At 49.4% G+C, this 20,533-nt stretch overlaps 1 protein-coding gene across 1 annotated transcript; it reads right to left on the bottom strand.

Annotated features, from left to right (window-relative positions):
* Positions 1-668: 668 nt before the first annotated feature.
* Positions 669-3,276, bottom strand: LOC123071743 (fructokinase-1). Its single transcript, XM_044495329.1, has 4 exons — positions 2,770-3,276; positions 1,431-1,763; positions 1,108-1,224; positions 669-982 (listed from the first exon to the last, which is right to left on the bottom strand). Exons 1-4 carry the CDS (start codon positions 3,160-3,162, stop codon positions 854-856), a joined length of 972 nt encoding a protein of 323 aa, XP_044351264.1. The 5' UTR covers positions 3,163-3,276; the 3' UTR covers positions 669-853.
* Between the last annotated feature and the right edge of the window lie 17,257 nt (positions 3,277-20,533).

Here is a 20,533-nt window from a genome sequence, read left to right as displayed (position 1 = left end):
CAAAACAACATGATAATCTTCCAATCAGTCAAAAAAAAATACCTATAATTAGTTAGAAGAAACACATGTCTGAAAATGTTCAGTTAAAGCAGCTAATAGCCTTGGGAGCGTGCCGTCTAAGGTTCTTTGCAACTTTTTTGCTTCCTTTATTGCACTTCAAAGTTCACATAAATAAATGGTAAAGTGCAAAGTACTTCTAACTTTCTGAATCTGCGTCAGCTGAACAAGAAAGCAATCACAGCACACATCCCTCAGCAACACAGGTTCAGCATCCAAAAGAAGCTCGGAAATGGAACAGAGATGCAGCCAATCAACAGAATTTATGGATCAAGATTTCAGAATAGTTGATTCAAATATCATCTGCCAGAGCTTAAATATGTACTCCCTCCGTCCCAAAATGAGTGTCTCAACTTTGTACTAGCTCTAGTACAAATTTATACTAAGCTCAAGACACTTATTTTGAGACCAAGGGAGTAGTACTTGCCAGGAGCATCGCAACAGTTTTGGCACGTTCAAATATCAGCGTTGTACATGCGTTTCGCTTGTCGAAAATTGAGAACAGAAACCACCTCAGGGGCTAAACCACAAATTCCCAATACAGTTGGAACCCAAATAAGATGACAGAACAAGGAAAAAAGAACACTACCATCAAGGACTTGGTACAGAAATGACACAGTAATATTGAAGGATCTGCTTATTCAGATGAGAAGAATTCCAAAACAAAAACCCTTTCGTAAAGGGGAGCAAACAAAAAGGCAGGGGCATCCTGGGAGGAGTACACCTTGCTCCTGATCCAGAACAGCTTACAATACAATTTGCAGAATTCGAAGCTACTGGAAATCATAAGCCGCGTCTACGCCTTCTCCATCAGCCGCAACACCTCGTCTTCCTTGGGCAATGAAGGGATTGCCCCTTTCTTCGTGGCGGTGATTGCTCCACATGCATTGGCAAATTTGATCGCCCCCTCAAGCTTTGTTTTATCCTGCAGCAACCATCAGATATGGAATTGATCAACCACCAAGGTTATACAGGTATATATTAATATAAATTAAAACTAGTACTATATGCTAATGATGCTAAAGGAGGCATTTGCAGGCACAAGCTTACTTGCAATGCCGATGGATCTTGGACAATTTTTCGGAGCAGAGAACCAATAAATGCATCACCAGCACCTGTCGTATCAACTTGCTGTACCTTGTAGGATGGGACAGTTCCACGGAAATCCTACAATCATCAAATACAACAAAGTTCAAGAGTTAATTACAGATTAAGTCTTCAAGTCTCGATGGTAATTGTGCAAAAGTTCTACACTTGAGTGCATACTTAGCAAACCATGGTCCAGCGAAGCTTAAATTTGACATATAGAGTACAACCAGCAATAGAATAAGGATTTCATCACGCAATAGATTGTAGAAACTTGTAAAGCATACCTTGGTATAGTACTTGCATCCTTGATCTCCAAGAGTGACAAGCATGAGCTTAAAGGTAGGGCGCCACAGCTTCATGGCAACATCATCCTCCACCGAGTTGATGCCAGTCAAAAACTCAAGCTCGACCTCGCTGACCTTGACAATGTCTGCCTGGTCCCAGATGCTCAAGATCTTGGTGCGAGCCTCCTCAAGGGAGGGCCACAATGCCTCCCTCAGGTTCGGGTCATACGAGAGAAGCGCGCCGGCCTCTTTGGCAACCTTCATGGCGTGCAGATGCGCTGTCCGGCAAGGCTCGGCGATCAAGCTTATTGATCCATAGTGGAAGACTGCAGCCTGGGTGCATCACAAGTTGTGAGACATTTTCCCTCAAATTTATAAAACATTGCAGCACAGAAAATTTCACAACAAAACAACAAACTAACAGTTCAGTACAGAATCTGCAAAGCAAATTGACATGTTAAGAGTTGGAACACTTATAAATTCTGCACGCAGGGCACAAATTTAACAATAGAACAGTTGACACATCTAGCGCCACCAGACAGTTCTGGATCACAAAATTATACGTACATAGAAAGGAACCTAAGTTCACCTGACATGCACAATTCTAAAATTACGTCAGTCTGACAGTACAAAACACCTAATAACATGCAAATGTCTTCCATAAGTTTTGCTCTAAATGTTTTTCATAAGGAGCAAGTACTAACCAAGACAAGAACTGATCTATCTGTCACAAGCAGACACTCTAAATTATTGTGCATCAGAGGGGTTCTTAAAGTATCATACTTGGCCGGCCAGCTCAGGCCGGCCGATGGATCCAAGAACCACAAAAATGATTTGTTCCACAACGGCACTCCTAAGATTAGCTATTTTGTCTCCCCCCAAGTTGATGCACGTCAGTGAGGGTGCATCACATGATTAGATCCAGCAAAAGAACAAGTACCAGCCAGAAGGCGCAACAAGATCCGACCAAGACGAGCACCAAAGGCGCCTTATTTGCCAAGGAATGTCTGGATTCCACGGAAGATTCAGCACCCGGGCGCACCCGAATTACACGAAACGAAAAGGACACCTTTATTAGGTGCAGGAACAGGACAAGGGAAAACTCCAGCCGCCGCCACCTAATGCGCACCGCATCGGCACAAGAAACCTAGCGCTGGCGTCCAGATCCAAGAAACCGGGCGAAGATTCATTCTACTACGGTCGACGGGATCGAGCTGGTTCCCCCAGATCACGCGCGGTTGCAGGACGGGCAAGAAACGGTATGACGAGATCGCACGGAAGAGAGAGAATCTAGTAGTAGGTGATACGATGGTGATTCGGGGGCGGAGCGGGGGCGTACCCTCTTGATGACGTCGACCTTGAGCTCGTCGGCGGTGAGGAGCATGTCGGCGCTGGGGTTGCGGTAGAACATGAACTCGCGCTCCCCGTCGGCGCGGAGCGTGACGAAGGCGAGCGCGGTGCGCGCGCCCGAGTCGAAGACGACGCCGCCGGCGTCGACGCCGTTGTCGCGGAGGATTTTGGCGAGCATGCGGCCGAACTCGTCGTCGCCGAGCTTGCCGACGAAGGCGGCCCCGCCGCCGAGGCGCGCGACGGCGATGGCGACGTTGGCCGGGGCGCCCCCGGGCGCCTTGACGAAGGCCGGCGCCTCCGCCAGCGACACCCCCGCCACCGTCGGCACGAAGTCTATCAGCATCTCCCCGAAGCTGACCACCAGCTCGCGCTTTGCCGCCATTTCCTCCCTCCCCAAGAACGCAGAGCGCGCGCGGACGGACAGACGGAGGGAGAGAGAGAGAGAGAGGGTGGGGACGAGGAGGGGAGGAGGAATGGAAGGGGGATTTTCTTCTGGTGAGGTGGCGAGGCGGGCGCTTATATAGAGGGAAGGAGGCCGGAGATCGGGAGATGGGAGGGGATCACGGGGGAAAATGCGGAGCCTTGTGCGGCTGCGTTTTTGCGGCGGCGAGGGTCGTTGATTGAGCACGGCGGTGTAATCTTGGCCCGTTAACTAGGGTAGTAGCTAGCTTTTGCCTAGTCAAAACTTGGATAGGATCAGATTTATCCTGGAAACTGAATCTGATGGATATGGATTTCTCTCCAAGACAAATGTTTTAGGCTAATGGCCAGCACTAAAAATAGGGTTTTTTACGGATAAGGGAGAAGGGGTGTGAGAACAGTCCCAGCCTTCTTTTGCGGTAAGAACAGCCTCATCCTTAAATAGAGTTGGAACTTCTTGTTATGGATAAGAGAGGCTGAGTAAAAGCCATAATAAATAAAGGAGAAGATGTTGTGTCTCCTGATACTGCTACTTAATAAAAATAATGCAAGATTTCTTCTTCGGTTTTACGTACATTTTTGTCCAACCTTCTCCGAGCCACGATCGGTTCTCGGCGCGTGTCGGGTGGTAGGTGCAACATATGCCCAAGGATGGCTAATCATAGTGGGAGCCAGTAAGACATCGCCGGTGTCTGGAACAGGATAAGGCGAAGACATGCACGCCGGCGAATCTTACCCAGGTTTGGGGCTCTCCTAGGAGATAACACCCCCTAGTCCTGCTCTGCGGGATCTCCGTGTGATCACTAAATCAGTAAGTAGCTACAAGAGGCTCCTTGAGCTGTTTGCTAAAGGAAGAAGAAGGGCAAGGCTAGCTCTCCTCTTCTCTCTATGTGGTGTGTGTGTTTCTCTAAGAGATCAACCCTTTGCATGGGTGCCCTGGGGGGTTTATATAGGCCTACCCCCCAGGGGTACAATGGTAATCTGGCTGGATGCGGGTCCAGGCCGTCAGTGTTTGTGGGTGCCGACTTCTCCGCCGGCCGCTGGGGCCCACCGAGTGGTGGGTCCCGCCGGCTGCCGGCCTCTTGGTCGACAGGCTGGGCCCACCGCTTGGGGGTCTTGTCGGTGGCTCATTACTGTAGCCTCGCCCTTGATGATGATGGCTTTGTCGGGGCAAGCATGGCTACAGTGCTGCCGTCTGGCGGGCGTTCACTGTAGCCTTACCCCGTCTCATCTGCTTATGGTGCACGAACTTCTAGGGCGAGGGTTGGCCGGCTTCTGGGAGCCGGCCTCCCCTCGGGCTGACTGGACTGGCCTGGCCGCCTTGTGGGGGCTCACTGGCAAGAGGGGCCCGCCGCCTGCAGGTCGTACTGACAGTCTATTGTGGGTGATATCACGATCAACGTGGCAACAGTGTCGCGCCGGGCGGGGGATGGCCGACCGGTATGACGCACTGTGGCCACGCCCGCTCCGGGAGTCGGGGTGGCATGCTTCACTGTAGCCACGCCCCATCTTATCGCCGCTATGTGGGTGCGAACTTTGAGGGCACATGGGGTGGGCCGCCTGCTAGAGGTCGGCCACTCTGGTGGCTGCCTGCTAGAGGTCGGCCACTCTGGTGGCCGCCTACTAGGAGTCGGCCCACTCTGGGCTTGTATATTGATATCTGCCGCCTTCCTGCAGTCGGCCATGACCCAGCCGGCCACGGGAAGGCGGCCCTTCGTCTTGGATGCTTGAGGGGCGCGACCCGATGTTTTTGAAGAGCCACGAGGAGCCGGTTAGGCTACCCGTGGTCATTTACTCCGACAGTAGTCCCCGAAGCTGGTGGGGCTTCGCGATTGAACGGAGGATGAGAAGCCCAAGCAGCTTCCTACTCTGTAGAACAGTCGGCTCGGATCCAGCCTCAACCAGACGTGCCGTCTGGTTGAATTTGAAGCCTGAAGGCGGGAACCAGGTGGCGCGCGCGTCAGGCGTCGGGTCGGCCGCCCGCTGTCCGTGTGCCACGCGGTGTCAGCCGCCTGGGCCCGTCTGCCAGCCCACGCGCGTGACGGGACGTTGCCGCAGGCTGGGGCCCGCCACTACAGTGCCTCGGCCCACGCGCGGATCCGCTGTGGCCGAGGCGGTCGATTTATATTGTGGGGCGGTTCAATACACACCTTTATTGGCGCGATAAACGCGGGTTTGTGGGGGAGTGGGTGCAGTTAATCCCACGTCCCCCATGCCCCGCCTCCTCGGCTTAGCCGTTCCAAGGCTATAAGTAGGGGGAGGAGGGGTAGCGGCAGACGCAGGCGCGCCCTCCTCCTCGTTAGCCATTCTTCTTTCTCTTCTTCTTGCTGTCGCTGCGGTCGCCCGCCGCCGCACCAAGCTCCCATCCTTCTTGTCGCGCCGCACCTCGACGCCGCAAGGCCGTGCGTCCCTCGCCGTGCGAATCTTCCGTCGAGCTCTTCGACCCCATGGCGCGTGCTGGAGCGTGGGACGGCTCCAATGTCCATGAGGACGACGTCGAGTTCCTCCGGTGGACGCGGCGGCTACCCGGCAAGGACTTCGTGAGGGTTCACCTGGCGCCGGAGAAGGAGATCTCACCGGCGCCGGAGGAGAGCGAACGCGTCGTCTTCAGGTCACACTTCCTGCATGGCTTCGGCCTACCGGTGAACAGCTTCCTCCGCGCCTTCCTTGATTTCTACAGACTGCAGCCGCACCACCTCACACCGAACACGGTGGTGCTGTTATCCGCCTCCGTCACCCTTTGCGAGGGCTTTCTCGGCGTCCTCCCCACCATCGAGCTCTGGGGAGAGTTCTTCCACTTGACACTTGGCACCGTCACCAAGGGAGTGCCGGCACAGTGCGGTGCCTTTGTTGCGGTGCGGAGTCCGGCTATCGAGAATCCGTTCCCCTCCATCACACTGATACAATCGGTGAAGTTGTGGCAGTTGTCATACTTCTACGTGAAGAGCGTCCATCCGGAGGGCGACTGGGTCAACCTGCCGGCTTATGTAGCCGGCCCGCCGACTGAAAGGCGGTCCAATTGGAGGTACCGACCCAACACGCTGTCAGTTGCTGGTGCCGCCGCGTCTCGCGGCTCAAGGTGATGGTGTAGTCGAAAGGCCTCACCGGCCCGACTTGCTGATTGCCTTCATGGTGCGTCGAGTGCTTCCGCTCCAAGGTCGGCCTCACATGATATGCCAGATGAGTAGGCAGCGCGACCCAAGCCAGATGTGCACCAAGGAGATGCCGCACTCGGAGGTAGCTCACTTGGTGAACTACATTTTGAATTGCAAGCTCCCGGAGGAGGAATGGCGATTCGGCAAGGAGCCGTATCCATGTGCGGATCCACCGCCAATGGTAAGTCTCCATGTCTTGTTTTCTTTTAGTTGTCGAGCTCCTTTTTGACCGTCTTGACCAATCGGCCACGCAACAGGGCGCTCTTCTCCAGCCGGCAGTCGGCACCGCAGGGCCAGGGCATCAGTTCCTCCTCGACTGGGAAGAGAGTGATACGGACGACCCTGACTTGGGGGCAGCCGCCCTCGAGGACAACACGACAGGCGGAGACGGCGAGGCAGGCGGCTCTGGAGGTGGAGGCGGCATCGAGGACTGGCCTGATGACGATGCCGAAGAAGCCGTCCAGCGCCGCCAGCCAGTGTCCGATCGGGCGTGCACAAGCTCGATTGCCGTGCCGGCTGCATGAGGCGGTGTGAAGAAGCACCGGGCCGCATCGTCGTTGTTCGGCAACCGGTCAAAGAAGCCCAAGAGCACAGCCGCGGCGACCAAGCGAGAGGAAGCGGCCGCTAAGGCAAACCGCTTTCGCAAGGTCGTGAAGGAACCTCAAATGGTTTTCGCATAAGTGACGCCTCTTGACGCATCCTTCCTTCTCTTTTACAAATGTTCTTCTGAGTTTTCTTTCTCTTGCTACAACAGAGCCCCACTCTCCCTGGAGTGATCGGTTGTTGGCTCCGTCGTGGGGGCGGCGGGGAGCTCCACCAGCTCCTGCCATGTAGACCCGCGCGCCGAGCTTCAGGCGGCGATGGAGAGGAACGCGTGGGAGGCACTTGAGGAGCAAGAGGCGGAGCGGCAGAAGGCGGCCGCCGCCAAGGCGGCGCAGGAGGAGGCGGACGAGGCCGCGAGGGTGCAGGCCAGCTTCGTGGCCCAGACACAGGCGGATGCCGCGGCCACGGCATAGGCGGGGGAGGCCTCACGTGGCCAACCCCCACAGCTCGTCATCCCCCTCCACGCCGTGACGCCAATGCCTGAAGCCTTGGAGGTGCCGCCTGAAGGAGACGACAGCGATCAGCCGGCCATGGAGAGGGAGGGGCACGAGAACATCGCCCCGGAGATGGAGGTGATTCCGCCATCACTGGCTGCGGCGGACCAAGGCGGCCAGCCCAACACGCCACCCGTGCCGCCGGCTGGAGGTGAGCCGGCCGTGGGGGCTGATATCATGGTTCGGGCTTCGGCACGCCAGCGCGCGGGGAAGGCGGCCTCGGCACCGCCTCCGCAGGAGGCCAGGGGCACCGGCTCGTCGGCCTAAGACCTGGAGGAGGCTAGCGCCAGCTCGCCAAACTAGGCGCCAGGAGGCAGGACGACCGTGCTGAACGAGGCGGCGCAGAACTTCCGAGTCCGGCTTCAAGCTCAGGCCACCGCCCTGGAGAATTACAACCAGGAGTTCCTGGCGATGCGAACGGCCATCCGAGTAAGCCTCTTGCTTTTTTTCTTCTTATTCTTGTATTCTTCCGTGGGGGCGCGTCAGCGCACCCACTGGGTGTAGTCCCCGAGTTCCGGGGCGGCTGCTGAGCAGGCGGCCTGGAACTTCCAAGCAAGCTCGAGTGTTGACTTGTTTCTTCTTGTTTGTGTGTCCTTTTGGCAGGACTATCATAACCTCTGTGCGGCCGCCTTCAACTCCCAAGTCCGGGATCTGACTCAACGGACTACCGACCTGTCTGAAAGACGGAGTAAGTTTTTAGTCTTATTTCTCTCGTGGGGGCGCGTCAGCGCACCCACTAGGTGTAGTCCCCGAGATTCAGGCCGACTGCTGAGCAGTCGGGCCAGATCTCTTCTGGCGACTTCTTGTTTACCGACTGTTTTTCTTTGTTGCTTTCACAGAGGCCAACGCTGCCCTGCAGCAGCAACTGGGGGAGGCCCAGACCGTCATGCGCGCCAAGGAGGCAGAGTGCCGCAGCGTGGCTCAGGAGCGCGACCGTCTGACCAAATAGCTGGCTGACCAGAAGGAGAGTCATGAGGCGGCCCTCCAGACGGTGAAGGACAGCGAGGCCGCCCTCCAAGCCGAATATGAGACCCATGCGGCGAACTGGGCTGAGTCGGAGCAGGCGATGAACGACGGCCACGGCCGCATTGAGGACATGGTTGATGGTAAGCTGCCTTCCTTCTCTTCCCTTTATTTTGCCGCCTGTTATTTTAGTTCGGCTTCTGACTTTGTATTCTTTCTTTTTTCTTTCTTCTCTGTGCAGAGTATTTCCCTGGCTACTCCGTTGTCGCCAGCCAGACCATCGAGGCCCACCGCGAAGCGCAAAGGTAGGCTGGTGCGGAGATTGCGCCGAATGCTCGTTGGACTCTTGAGGAGCAGCTCTTGTCCATCCAGGCCCGTCTCCAGCCAGCCCACTGGATGCTTCGCCGCCTTCAACGTGTCGAGGCCCAGGTGCTATCCGCCCTCTGGCCTGACACGCCGGTGCCGTACCCCCAATCGGACCGCCGACTGGCTTGAAGTGGCAGTCGGCCGCTTCGAGGCGTGGAAGGCTTCTTCTGCCCGGGCAGGTGCCAGGCGGGTGCTGGAGTTCGTCAGGGCGTGGTATCCCAGGCTGGATCTAGCCCAGTTGGCAACGTTCCAGCAGGATGCCCACGAGGACCTGGTGATGGTGCGGCCCACCATCGTCCATCGTGTTGCGGCGATCACCGAGCACACCAACACCAGAGTCTTTGTCCCCGAGTTGACCGAGGACGGTGCTGAGGTGTCGGCCGACCTCTTCGAGCTGAAACCGGAGGACGGCGAGGACTCGGCGGAGGAGATTGACTCCAGCGATGAGGGCGAGGATGAGGAAGACGAGGTCGACGAAGACGCTGCACCAGATGGTGGAGCAGACGGCCGGCCTCAACCTGACCGTGCCTCAAGCAACGAGGCACACGCAAGCACGCCGCCTGCTGCTGGAGACGATTAGGCCAAGACACGCCATCTGGCCACTCCACCAGCCAGCGCCGCCATCTCTACTGACCTGCCGGGCTGACCTGTTGCCCCCTTGGTCTAAGCGGCCAGTTTTATCCTGCTCGTCAATCTTTTGAACAATGTTTTGGTAAATTTGCGTAGTTCCACCCACTGGGGGTGTATTCAAACTATGTTGAACTCCGGCCTTTGAATGCCTTTTGTGTAAATATATTATCTTGCATGTGCTATGTTGGTGTCGGCCTCCGACTTTTCTTGCTTTGATCTTTTTTCGGCTTTTTCCTTTGCCGCCCTCCCTTGGTTGTCGCCTTTCCAGCCGGACAGCTGCTCTGCAGTCTGTGGCTGGGAAAGTACTTGGCCGTGTGGGAGGGAAAGTACTTCAGCCTTCTTAGATTGTGGCAAGGTGAGTGGGAAGCCGGCCAGCCGGCTGCTTAGCAGTCGGTTGGCAGGGCGGGAAGCCGGCTTCTGCTATGCAAACTCACTAGTCCTTAGCCATTTTCGTGTGGGCACCGTTTTCTTGCCTTTAACTCTTGCCATCCAGACAGCCGCTCTGTGAGCTGCGGCTTTTGGCAAGAGAGGGCTTAGATGCCAGCACACTACTTGTATGATTGCAGGTAGTGTTTACATATCACAAGGCGGCAAGTCCCCGGGCCGACTGGTTGAAGCCGGTGCAGGACGAAAGAACAAATGTACTAACACATTCATAGGCATAAAAACTTATCATATAGATAAAAGAGGGCAGTCCCCAAGTGCTCCTCGGGGGTCCCGATGTCTTGTACTTAATACAAACGGTAGCGTGATACATACTGCATTTAACTGTAAAATCTTCAAAGGAGATTTGCGTTCCATGGGCGTTCCGACTCCTTGTTGGAATCATCTCTCTTGCATGCCTTGGGCTTCTGTGCATCGATCAGGTAGTAGGAGTCATTGCCCAAGGCCTTGCTGATGAAAAAAGCGCCTTCTCAAGGGGCCGAGAGTTTGTGCTGGCTGGCTGTTCGCTGGATCAGCCGGAGCACAAGGTCACCCTCTTGGAAAGATCTTGGCTTGACCTTCTGACTATGGTAACGGCGCAGGCTCTGCTAGTAAATGGCGGACCGACTGAGTGCTAACAGCCGGCCCTCTTCCAGCAGATCGACGATGTCTTCTCGTGCTTCCTTCGCCTCCGCTTCCATGTACATGGTGACTCGAGGTGAGTCGAACTCGATGTCAGTTGGGATGACAGCCTCGGCACCATACACAAGGAAGAAAGGAGTGAAGCCGGTTGACTTGTTCGGAGTGGTGCATAGGCTCCAAAGGACGGCCGACAGCTCCTCGAGCCAGCAGCCGGCCGACCGCTCCAGTGGCTCAACCAGTTGGGGCTTGATGCCGGAGAGGATGAGGTCATTTGCTAGCTCGACTTGGTCGTTTGATTGCGGATGGGCAACGGATGCTAAGTCCGGTCAGATGCCCTGCGTCACGCAAAAATGGGCCAATGCTCCTTTGGCAAAATTTGTGCCGTTATCGGTGATGATGCTGTGTGCTACGCTGTAGCGGGTTGTGATGTCCGTGATGAAGGTCACAGCAGTCGACCCATTCAGCTTCTTGATTGGCTTTGCTTCAATCCACTTGGTAAATTTGTCGAGGGCGACAAGCAGATGAGTCATGATGCCGCGTGCCGTCTTGAATGGGCCCACCATATCCAGCCCCTAGACGGCAAAGGGCCAGGTGAGGGGGTGGTCTTGAGTGCGGAAGCCAGCAGGTGTTGCTTGGAGCCGAACAATTGGCACCCCTTGCAGTGTTTGACCAACTCTTTGGCATCGTCCAAAGCAGTCGGCCAGAAGAAACCATGGCGGAAGGCTTTGGCAACAAGTGATCATGAGGCCGCATGGTGGCCACACTCGCCTTGATGAATGTCTTTGAGGATTGCCATGCCCTTCTCTGGCTCAACACAGTGTTGGAAGACTCCAGTCACGCTGCACCTAACGAGCTCTCTGTTTACTATTGTGTAGGCTCCAGCTCAACGTAGAACTTGTCTTGCCGAGATCTCATCAGTCGGCAGCTCTCTGTTCACTAGAAAGTTGAGGATGGGCTAGGCCCATGATGGAGCTGCGACTTCTTCTATTGCCAACACAGCCACTGCAACTACGGCGGTTGGGGTGGGAGGTAGCAGGTTGGAGTCGGACACCGCCTCTTGTGTCGTTGAAGTCCCTGGGCCGACTGCTACAGTCCCCGGGCCGGGTGCGGCTGCCGCAGTCCCCGAGCCGCCTGCTGAAGTCCCTGTGCCAACTGCCGAGGTTTCCCAACCGGATCCGGCTGCCTCGGGGTCAGCCGGCACGAAGATGGAGTCGGATTCTGGTGAAGGCTTGATAGACGACTTGAGAAGGCGCTGAAGGGAGACGCCGATTGGTATAGCTTGCCGGGTGGAGCCGATCTGTGCCACGACATCTGCCTGCTCGTTGTCGGCCCGTGGCACGTGGAGGAACTCGCACCCGTCAAAATATCCGTTGAGTTGTTGAACGCGGAAGCAGTAGCTCACCATATTTGCATCCTTGGCGTCCCAATCACCGGACGACTGTTATACCACCAAGTCGGAGTCGCCATAACACAGGATCCAGCGGATGCCGAGTTCCTTGGCCAGCCGGAGCCCATGTATGAGCGCCTCATACTCGGCCACATTGTTGGAGGCCGCAAAATGGATTTGCAATGTGTATCTGAGCTTGTCGCCTTTGGGAGAGGTGAGGACGATGCCGGCTCCCAAGCCGGTGCGCATCTTCGATCCATCGAAGTGCATCCGCCAATGGGTGGAGTCGAGTGTTGCTACCTCTTGAGCATGCGTTGGTTTTTCCCTTGAAGAGGAAAGGGTGATGCAGCAAAGTAGCGTAAGTATTTCCCTCAGTTTTGAGAACCAAGGTATCAATCCAGTAGGAGGCTCCTCACAAGTCCCACGCGCCTACACAAACAAACAAGAACCTCGCAACCAACGAGAAAAGGGGGTTGTCAATCCCTTCACGGAAACTTATGAAAGTGAGATCTGATAGAGATAATATGATAAGATAAATATTTTTGGTATTTTTATGATATAGATTAGAAAATAAAAGATGCAAATAAAAGTAGATGGAAAACTTATATGATAAAAGATAGACCCGGGGGCCATAGGTTTCACTAGTGGCTTCTCTCAAGATAGCATAAGTATTACGGTTGGTGAACAAATTACTGTCGAGCAATTGATAGAAAAATGCATAGTTATGAGATTATCTAGGAATGATCATGTATATAGGCATCACGTCCGCAACAAGTAGACCGAAACGATTCTGCATCTACTACTATTACTCCACACATCGACCGACTCCTGCCCACATCTAGAGTATTAAGTTCATAAGAACAGAGTAACACATTAAGCAAGATGACATGATGTAGAGGTATAAACTCATGCAATATGATATAAATACCATCTTTTTATCCTCTATGGCAACAATACAATACGTGCCTTGCTGCCCCTACTGTCAGTGGGAAAGGACACCGCAAGATTGAACCCAAAGCTAAGCACTTCTCCCATGGAAAGAAAGATCAATCTAGTAGGCCAAACCAAACTGATAATTCAAAGAGACTTGCAAAGATAACCAATCATACATAAAAGAATTCAGAGAAGATTCAAATATTTCTCATAGATAAACTTGATCATAAACCCACAATTCATCGGATCTCGACAAACACGCCACAAAAAGAGTTACATCGAATAGATCTCCAAGAAGAGGAAGGAGAACTTTGTATTGAGAATCAAAGAGAGAGAAGAAGTCAACTAGCTAATAACTATAGACCCGAAGGTCTATGGTAAACTACTCACAACTCATCGGAGAGGCCTTGGTGGTGATGGAGAGGCCCTCCATGGTCGATTCCCCCTCCGGCGGAGCGCCGACGAAGGCTCCAAGATGGGATCTCGCAGATACAGAAGGTTGCGGTGGTGGAAATAATTTTTCGTGGTGCTCCTGGATGTTTTTGGGGTCCGTGGATATATATATAGGAGGAAGAAGTAGGTCGGTGGACGCTCGAGGGGCCCACGAGGGTGGGGGGCGCCCACCCTTACTAGGCGCACCGGGCACCGTCGTGGCCGCCTCGTTTGCTTCTTGACGTCCACTCCAAGTCTCCTGGTTTGTATTTGTTACAAAAAGATCACTCCCGAAGGTTTTATCCCATTTGGACTCTGTTTGATATTCCTTTTCTTCGAAACACTGAAATAGGCAAAAAAACAGCAATTCGGGTTGGGCCTCCGGTTAGTAGGTTAGTCCCAAAAATGATATAAAAGTGTAAAGTAAAGCCCATAAACATCCAAAACAGGTAATATAATAGCATGGAACAATCAAAAATTATAGATACGTTGGAGACGTATCAAGCATCCCCAAGCTTAATTACTGCTCGTCCTCTAGTAGGTAAATGATAAAAACAAAATTTTTGATGTGGAATGCTACCTAGCATAATTCTCAATGTAACTTTCTTTATTGTGGCATGAATGTTCAGATCCAAATGATTCAAAATAAAAGTTCATGTTGACATGATAAACAATAATACTTCAAGCATACTAACAAAGTAATCATGTCTTCTCAAAATATCATGGCTAAAGAAAGCTATCCCTACAATATCATATAGTCTGGCTATGCTCTATCTTCATCACACAAAGTATTTAATCATGCACAACCCCGATGACAAGCCAAGCAATTGTTTCATACTTTAGTATTCTCAAACCTTTTCAACTTTCACGCAATACATGAGCGAGAGCCATGGACATAGCACTATATGTGGAATAGAATGGTGGTTGTGGAGAAGGCAGAAAAGAGGAAGATAGTCTCACATCAACTAGGCGTATCAACGGGCTATGGAGATGCCCATTAATAGATATCAATGTGAGTGAGTAGGGATTTCCATGCAACGGATGCACTAGAGCAATAAATGTATGAAAGCTCAACAAAAGAAACTAAGTGGGTGTGCATCCAACTTGCTTGCTCATGAAGACCTATGCATTTTGAGGAAGCCCGTCATTGGAATATACAAGCCAAGTTCTATAATGAAGAATTCCCACTAGTATATGAAAGTGACAACATAAGAGACTCTCTATGATGAAGATCATGGTGCTACTTTGAAGCACAAGTGTGGTAAAAGGATGGTAGCATTGTCCCTTCTCTCTTTTTCTCTCATTTTTTATTTGGCCTTTCTTTTTTTTATATGGCCTTTCTCTTTTTTTTGTTAAGTCCGACGTCTCATCCCGACTTGTGGGGGAATCATAGTCTCCATCATTCTTTCCTCACTTGGGACAATGCTCTAATAATGAAGATCATCAAACTTTTATAGTTTTATTTACTTACAACTCAAGATTACAACTCGATACTTAGAACAAGATATGACTCTATATGAATGCCTCCGGCGGTGTACCGGGATATGCAATGAACCAAGAGTGACATGTATGAAAATCATGAGGGTGGCCTTGCCACAAATACGATGTCAATTACATGATTATGCAAGTGCAATATAACAATGATGATGCGTGTCATGATAAACGGAATGGTGGAAAGTTGCATGGCAATATATCTCGGAATGGCTATGGAAATGCCATAATAGGTAGGTGTGGTGGCTGTTTTGAGGAAGGTATATGGTGGGTGTATGGTACCGGTGAAAGTTTCACGGCACAAGAAAGGCTAGCAATGGTGGAAGGGAGAGAGTGCGTATAATCCATGGGCTCAACATTAGTCATAAAGAACTCATATACTTATTGCAAAAATCTACAAGTCATCAAAAACCAAGCACTACGCGCATGCTCCTAGGGGGATAGATTGGTAGGAAAAGACCATCGCTCATCCCCGACCGCCACTGATATGTCTCCAATGTATCTATAATTTTTTATTGTTCCATGCTATTATATTACCTGTTTTGGATGTTTATGGGCTTTACTTTACACTTTTATATCATTTTTGGGACTAACCTACTAATCGGAGGCCCGACCCGAATTGCTGTTTTTCTGCCTATTTCAGTGTTTCGAAGAAAAGGAACATCAAACGGAGTCCAAACGGAATGAAACCTTTGGGAGCGATCTTTTTGGAATAAACATGATCCAGAGGACTTGGAGTGCAAGTCAAGAAACAAGCAAGGCAGCCACGAGGGTGCCCGATGCGCCCCCTAGGGCTGGGCGCACCCCCACCCTCGTGGGCCCCTCGAGCGTCCACCGATGTACTTCTTCCTCCTATATATACCCATGTACCCCGAAACCATGAGAGGCGACCATGAAAAACTATTTCCACCACCGTAACCTTCTGTATCCGCGAGATCCCATCTTGGAGCCGTCGCCGGCGCTCCGCCGGAGGGGGAATCCACCATGGAGGGCCTCTACATCATCTCCAAGGCCTCTCCGACGAGTTGTGAGTAGTTTACCACAGACCTTCGAGTCCATAGTTATTAGCTAGATGGCTTCTTCTCTCTCTTTGATTCTCAATAAAAAGTACTCCTTCCTCTTCTTGGAGATCTATTCGATGTAACTCTTTTTGCGGTGTATTTGTCGAGATCCAATGAATTGTGGTTTTATGATCAAGTTAATCTATGAGAAATATTTGAATCTCCTTTGAATTCTTTTATGTGTGATCAAGTTATCTTTGCAAGTCTCTTCGAGTTATCAGTTTGGTCTGGCATACTAGATTGATCTTTCTTGCCATGGGAGAAGTGCTTAGCTTTGGGTTCAATCTTGCGGTGTCCTTTCCCAGTGATAGCAGGGGCAGCAAGGCAAGTATTGTATTGTTGCCATCAAGGATAAAAAGATGGGGTTTATATCATATTGCATGAGTTTATCCCTCTACATCATGTCATCTTTCTTAATGCGTTACTCTGTTCTTCATGAACTTAATACTCTAGATGGATGCTGGATAGCGGTCGATGTGTGGAGTAATAGTAGTAGATGCAGGCATGAGTCGGCCTACTTGTCACGGACGTGATGCCTATGTACATGATCATGCCTAGATAATCTCATAATTATTCACTTTTCTATCAATTGCTCGACAGTAATTTGTTCACCCGCCGTAATAATTATGCTATCTTGAGAGAAGCCACTAGTGAAACCTATGGCCCCCGGGTCTATCTCTTATCATATAAGCTTTCAATCTACTTTTATTTGCATCTTTATTTTTCCAATCTATATCATAAAATACCAAAAATATATTTATCTTATCTATTATCTCTATCAGATCTCACTTTCGCAACTGGCTGTAAGGGATTGACAACCCCTTTATTGCGTTGGTTGCGAGTTCTTGTTTTGTTTGTGTAGGTGCATGGGACTTGTGAGTAGCCTCCTACTGGATTGATACCTTGGTTCTCAAAAGCTGAGGGAAATACTTACGTTGCTGTGTTGCATCACCCTTTCCTCTTCAAGGAAAACCAACGCAAGCTCAAGACGTAGCAAGAAGGATTTCTGGCGCCGTTGTCGGGGAGGTCTTCGATCAAGTCAAGACATACCAAGTACCCATCACAAACTCATCTCCCTCACATTACATTATTTGCCATTTGCCTCTCGTTTTCCTCTCCCCCACTTCACCCTTGTCGTTTTATTCGCCCTCTCTTTCCCAATCTCCTCTCTCTTTTGCTTGCCTTTTTGTTTGCTTGTGTGTTGGATTGCTTGTCGCGATGGCGCAAGAAAATACCAAATTGTGTGATTTTTCCAATACCAATAATAATGATTTCCTTAGTATTCCAATTGCTCCTCTTAATGATGTTGAGTCTTGTGAAATCAATGATGCTTTGCTAAATCTTGTTATGAAAGATCAATTCTCCGGCCTTCCTAGTGAAGATGCCGCTACCCATCTAAACAATTTTGTTGATTTGTGTGAGATGCAAAAGAAGAAAGATACGGATAATGATATTGTTAAATTGAAGTTATTTCCGTTTTCACTTAGAGATCGTGCTAAAATTTGGTTTTTGTCTTTGCCTAAAAATAGTATCGATTCATGGAATAAGTGCAAGGATGCCTTTATCTCTAAGTATTTTCCTCCCACTAAGATCATCTCTCTTAGGAACGATATTATGAATTTTAAACAACTTGATCATGAGCATGTTGCCCAATCTTGGGAAAGAATGAAATTGATGATTCGCAATTGCCCTACTCATGGTTTGAATTTATGGATGATCATACAAAAATTTTATGCCGGATTGAATTTTGCTTCTAGAAATCTTTTAGATTCGGCCGCGAGAGGCACGTTTATGGAAATCACCTTAGGATAAGCTAGTAAACTCCTTGATAATATTATGGCTAATTATTCTCAATGGCACGCCGAAAGATCTACTAGTAAAAAAGTGCATGCTATAGAAGAAATTAATGTTTTGAGTGGAAAGATGGATGAACTTATGAAATTGTTTGCTACTAAGAGTGCTCCTATTGATCCCAATGATATGCCTTTGTCTACTTTGATTGAGAATAATAATGAATCTATGGATGTGAATTTTGTTGGTAGGAATAATTTTGGTAACAATGCTTATAGAGGAAACTTTAATTCTAGACCGTTCCCTAGTAATTCCTCTCATAATTATGGAAATTCCTACAATAATTATTATGGTTATTTTAATAAGATGCCCCCTGATTTTGAAAATAGTGTGAAAGAATTTATGGTCTCTCAAAAGAATTTTAATGCCTTGCTTGAAGAAAAATTGTTTAAAGTTGATGATTTGGCTAGGAACATTGATAGACTTTCGCTTGATGTTGAATCTTTGAAACTTAGATCTACTCCTCCTAAGCATGATATCAATGAGTACCTCAAAGCTATGAGAATTTCAATTGATGAGTGCAAGGAAAGAACCGTTAGATTGCGTGCCAAGAAAGATTGCTTTGTGAAGGCGTGTTCTTCTAGTTTCCATGAACATAATGATGAAGATCTAAATGTTATAGATGTTTCCCCTATTAAATCTTTGTTTTGCAATATGAATCTTAATAATGATGGGACTAGAGATGAGTCAACTTTAGTTAAAAGGCGTCCCAATGATTCAGAGTTTTTAGATCTTGATGCTAAATTTGGTAAAAGTGGGATCGGAGAAGTCAAAACTTTACATAATGATGAACCCACTACTTTGGATTTCAAGGAATTTAATTATGATAATTGCTCTTTAATAGATTGTATTTCCTTGTTGCAATCCATGTTGAATTCTCCTCATGCTTATAGTCAAAATAAAGCCTTTACCAAACATATTGTTGATGCCTTGATGCAATCTTATGATGAAAAACTGAATTTTGAAGTTTCAGTACCTAGAAAACTTAATGATGAGTGGGAACCTACTATAAAGATTAAAATTAAAGATTATGAGTGTTATGCTTTGTTTGATTTGGGTGCTAGTGTTTCCTCAATTCCGAAAACTTTATGTGATATTCTAGGTTTTCATGAATTTGATGATTGCTCTTTAAATTTGCACCTTGCCGATTCCACCATTAAAAAGCCTATGGGAAGGATCAATAATGTTATTATTGTTGCAAATAGTAACTATGTGCCCGTATATTTTATCGTTCTTGACATTGATTGCAATCTTTCATGTCCTATTATTCTTGGTAGACCTTTCCTTAAAACGATTGGTGCGATTATTGATATGAAGGAAGGGAATATTAGATTCCAATTTCCTTTAAGGAAAGGCATGGAGAACTTTCCAAGAAAGAAAGTCAAATTACCTTATGAATCTATCATGCGAGCTACTTATGAATCAAGTGCCAAAGATGGCACTATTTAGATATATCCTTGCTTTTATGCCTAGCTTGGGGCGTTAAACAATAGCACTAGTTGGGAGGCAACCCAATTTTATTTTAGTTTCTTTGTTTTTGCTTATGTTTAGTAATAAATTTTGCATCTACTCTCTGTTTAGATGTGTTTTCTTATTTTAATTAGTGTTTGTGCCAAGTAGGACCTATAGGATAACCTATGGTAAGAGTTAATCTGATTCTGCTGAAAAACAGAAACTTGGCGCTCACGAGAAAAAATTCAATAAATCACAGAAACGTGCTTTTGCATTGATTCATTTTGCTGTAGATCAATAGATAAATTGCCTAGGACGTCCTATTTTGGTAGGAGTTTTGGAGTTCAAGAAGTATTCGAAAGTTAAAGATTGCTACAGATTGTTCTGTTTTTGACAGATTCTGCTTTTAGTGTGTTGTTTGCTTATTTTGATGCATCTATGGCTAGTATGTAGGGGTATGAACCATAGAGAAGTTGGAATACAGTAGGTTTAACACCAATATAAATAAAGAATGAATTCATTACAGTACCTTATGTGGTGATTTTTATTTTTTTGCACTAACGGGGCTTATGAGATTTCCTGTTGAGTTTTGTGTTGTGAAATTTTCAAGTTTTGGGTAAAGATTTGATGGAGTATGGAATAAAGGGTGGCAAAATCCCAAGCTTGGGGATGCCCATGGCACCCCAATATATTCAAGGATAACCAAAAGCCTAAGCTTGGGGATGCCCCGGAAGGCATCCCCTCTTTCGTCTTCGTTCATTGGTAACTTTACTTCACTATAAAAAAAAGACACATCCGTGACATTTTGGGCCGAACGAATTTTTTTCTGTCATACTTATGACACTTCTATGACGATAATTTTGACAAAACCCGGTATCATCATAGATGTGGTGGGCTCCTACTTCTATGACAAAAAATCATGACAGAAAATGGGCTTTTCGTCCTGGGCGGGCCGGAGACGCAGCTGCATGACATTCTTTGGGCCGTCCATGACGGAAAAAACCGTGGTAGAAGCGAGGGCGGGGAAAATTTCGGGGAGTTCCCGGTTATAGTGGGTGGTAGGGGGCCGAGCAATGCGCATTTCTCTCGTACACGTACGGGCGTGTGTGCAAGGCGTTGGGCTCTAACTGAACCCGAGCGAGGTGTCGCCTAACTGAACCCGAGCGATTGCACTGCAGGCTACGCATTACTGAACCCGAGCGATCGAGCGATTCCTTTGCTACTGCTGTTAACTGAAGCCGATCAATGCTGCCTTTGGATGAACAATGAGCATTGCAGGGGGTTTGGATGAACAGTGAACGTTGCGGGGGGGGGGGGGGGGGGGTTGGATGAACAGTGAGCGGTGGGAGTGGATCAACATGACCCGTGGCGTTGCCTCTGGATGAACAGGACCCTGATCGATCGAGCCGGTTGGGGCTGGATGAACAGGACCCCATGGAGGGCTAGATGA

This window comes from Triticum aestivum, chromosome 3B, assembly GCF_018294505.1.
Source record: "Triticum aestivum cultivar Chinese Spring chromosome 3B, IWGSC CS RefSeq v2.1, whole genome shotgun sequence".
NCBI classification, from domain to species: Eukaryota; Viridiplantae; Streptophyta; class Magnoliopsida; order Poales; family Poaceae; genus Triticum; species Triticum aestivum.
Note: the sequence above shows the minus strand (reverse complement) of the source record. Positions and strands in the feature narration are given on the sequence as shown.

Coding starts and splice junctions, on each gene's coding strand:
- LOC123071743 (XM_044495329.1), bottom strand. CDS start 3,162: ATGGCGGCAAAGCGCGAGCTGGTGGTCAGCTTCGGGGAGATGCTGATA. Junction 1,764..2,769: donor AGGTCGACGTCATCAAGAGG/GTACGCCCCCGC, acceptor TGATGCACCCAG/GCTGCAGTCTTCCACTATGG. Junction 1,225..1,430: donor GATGCAAGTACTATACCAAG/GTATGCTTTACA, acceptor TGATGATTGTAG/GATTTCCGTGGAACTGTCCC.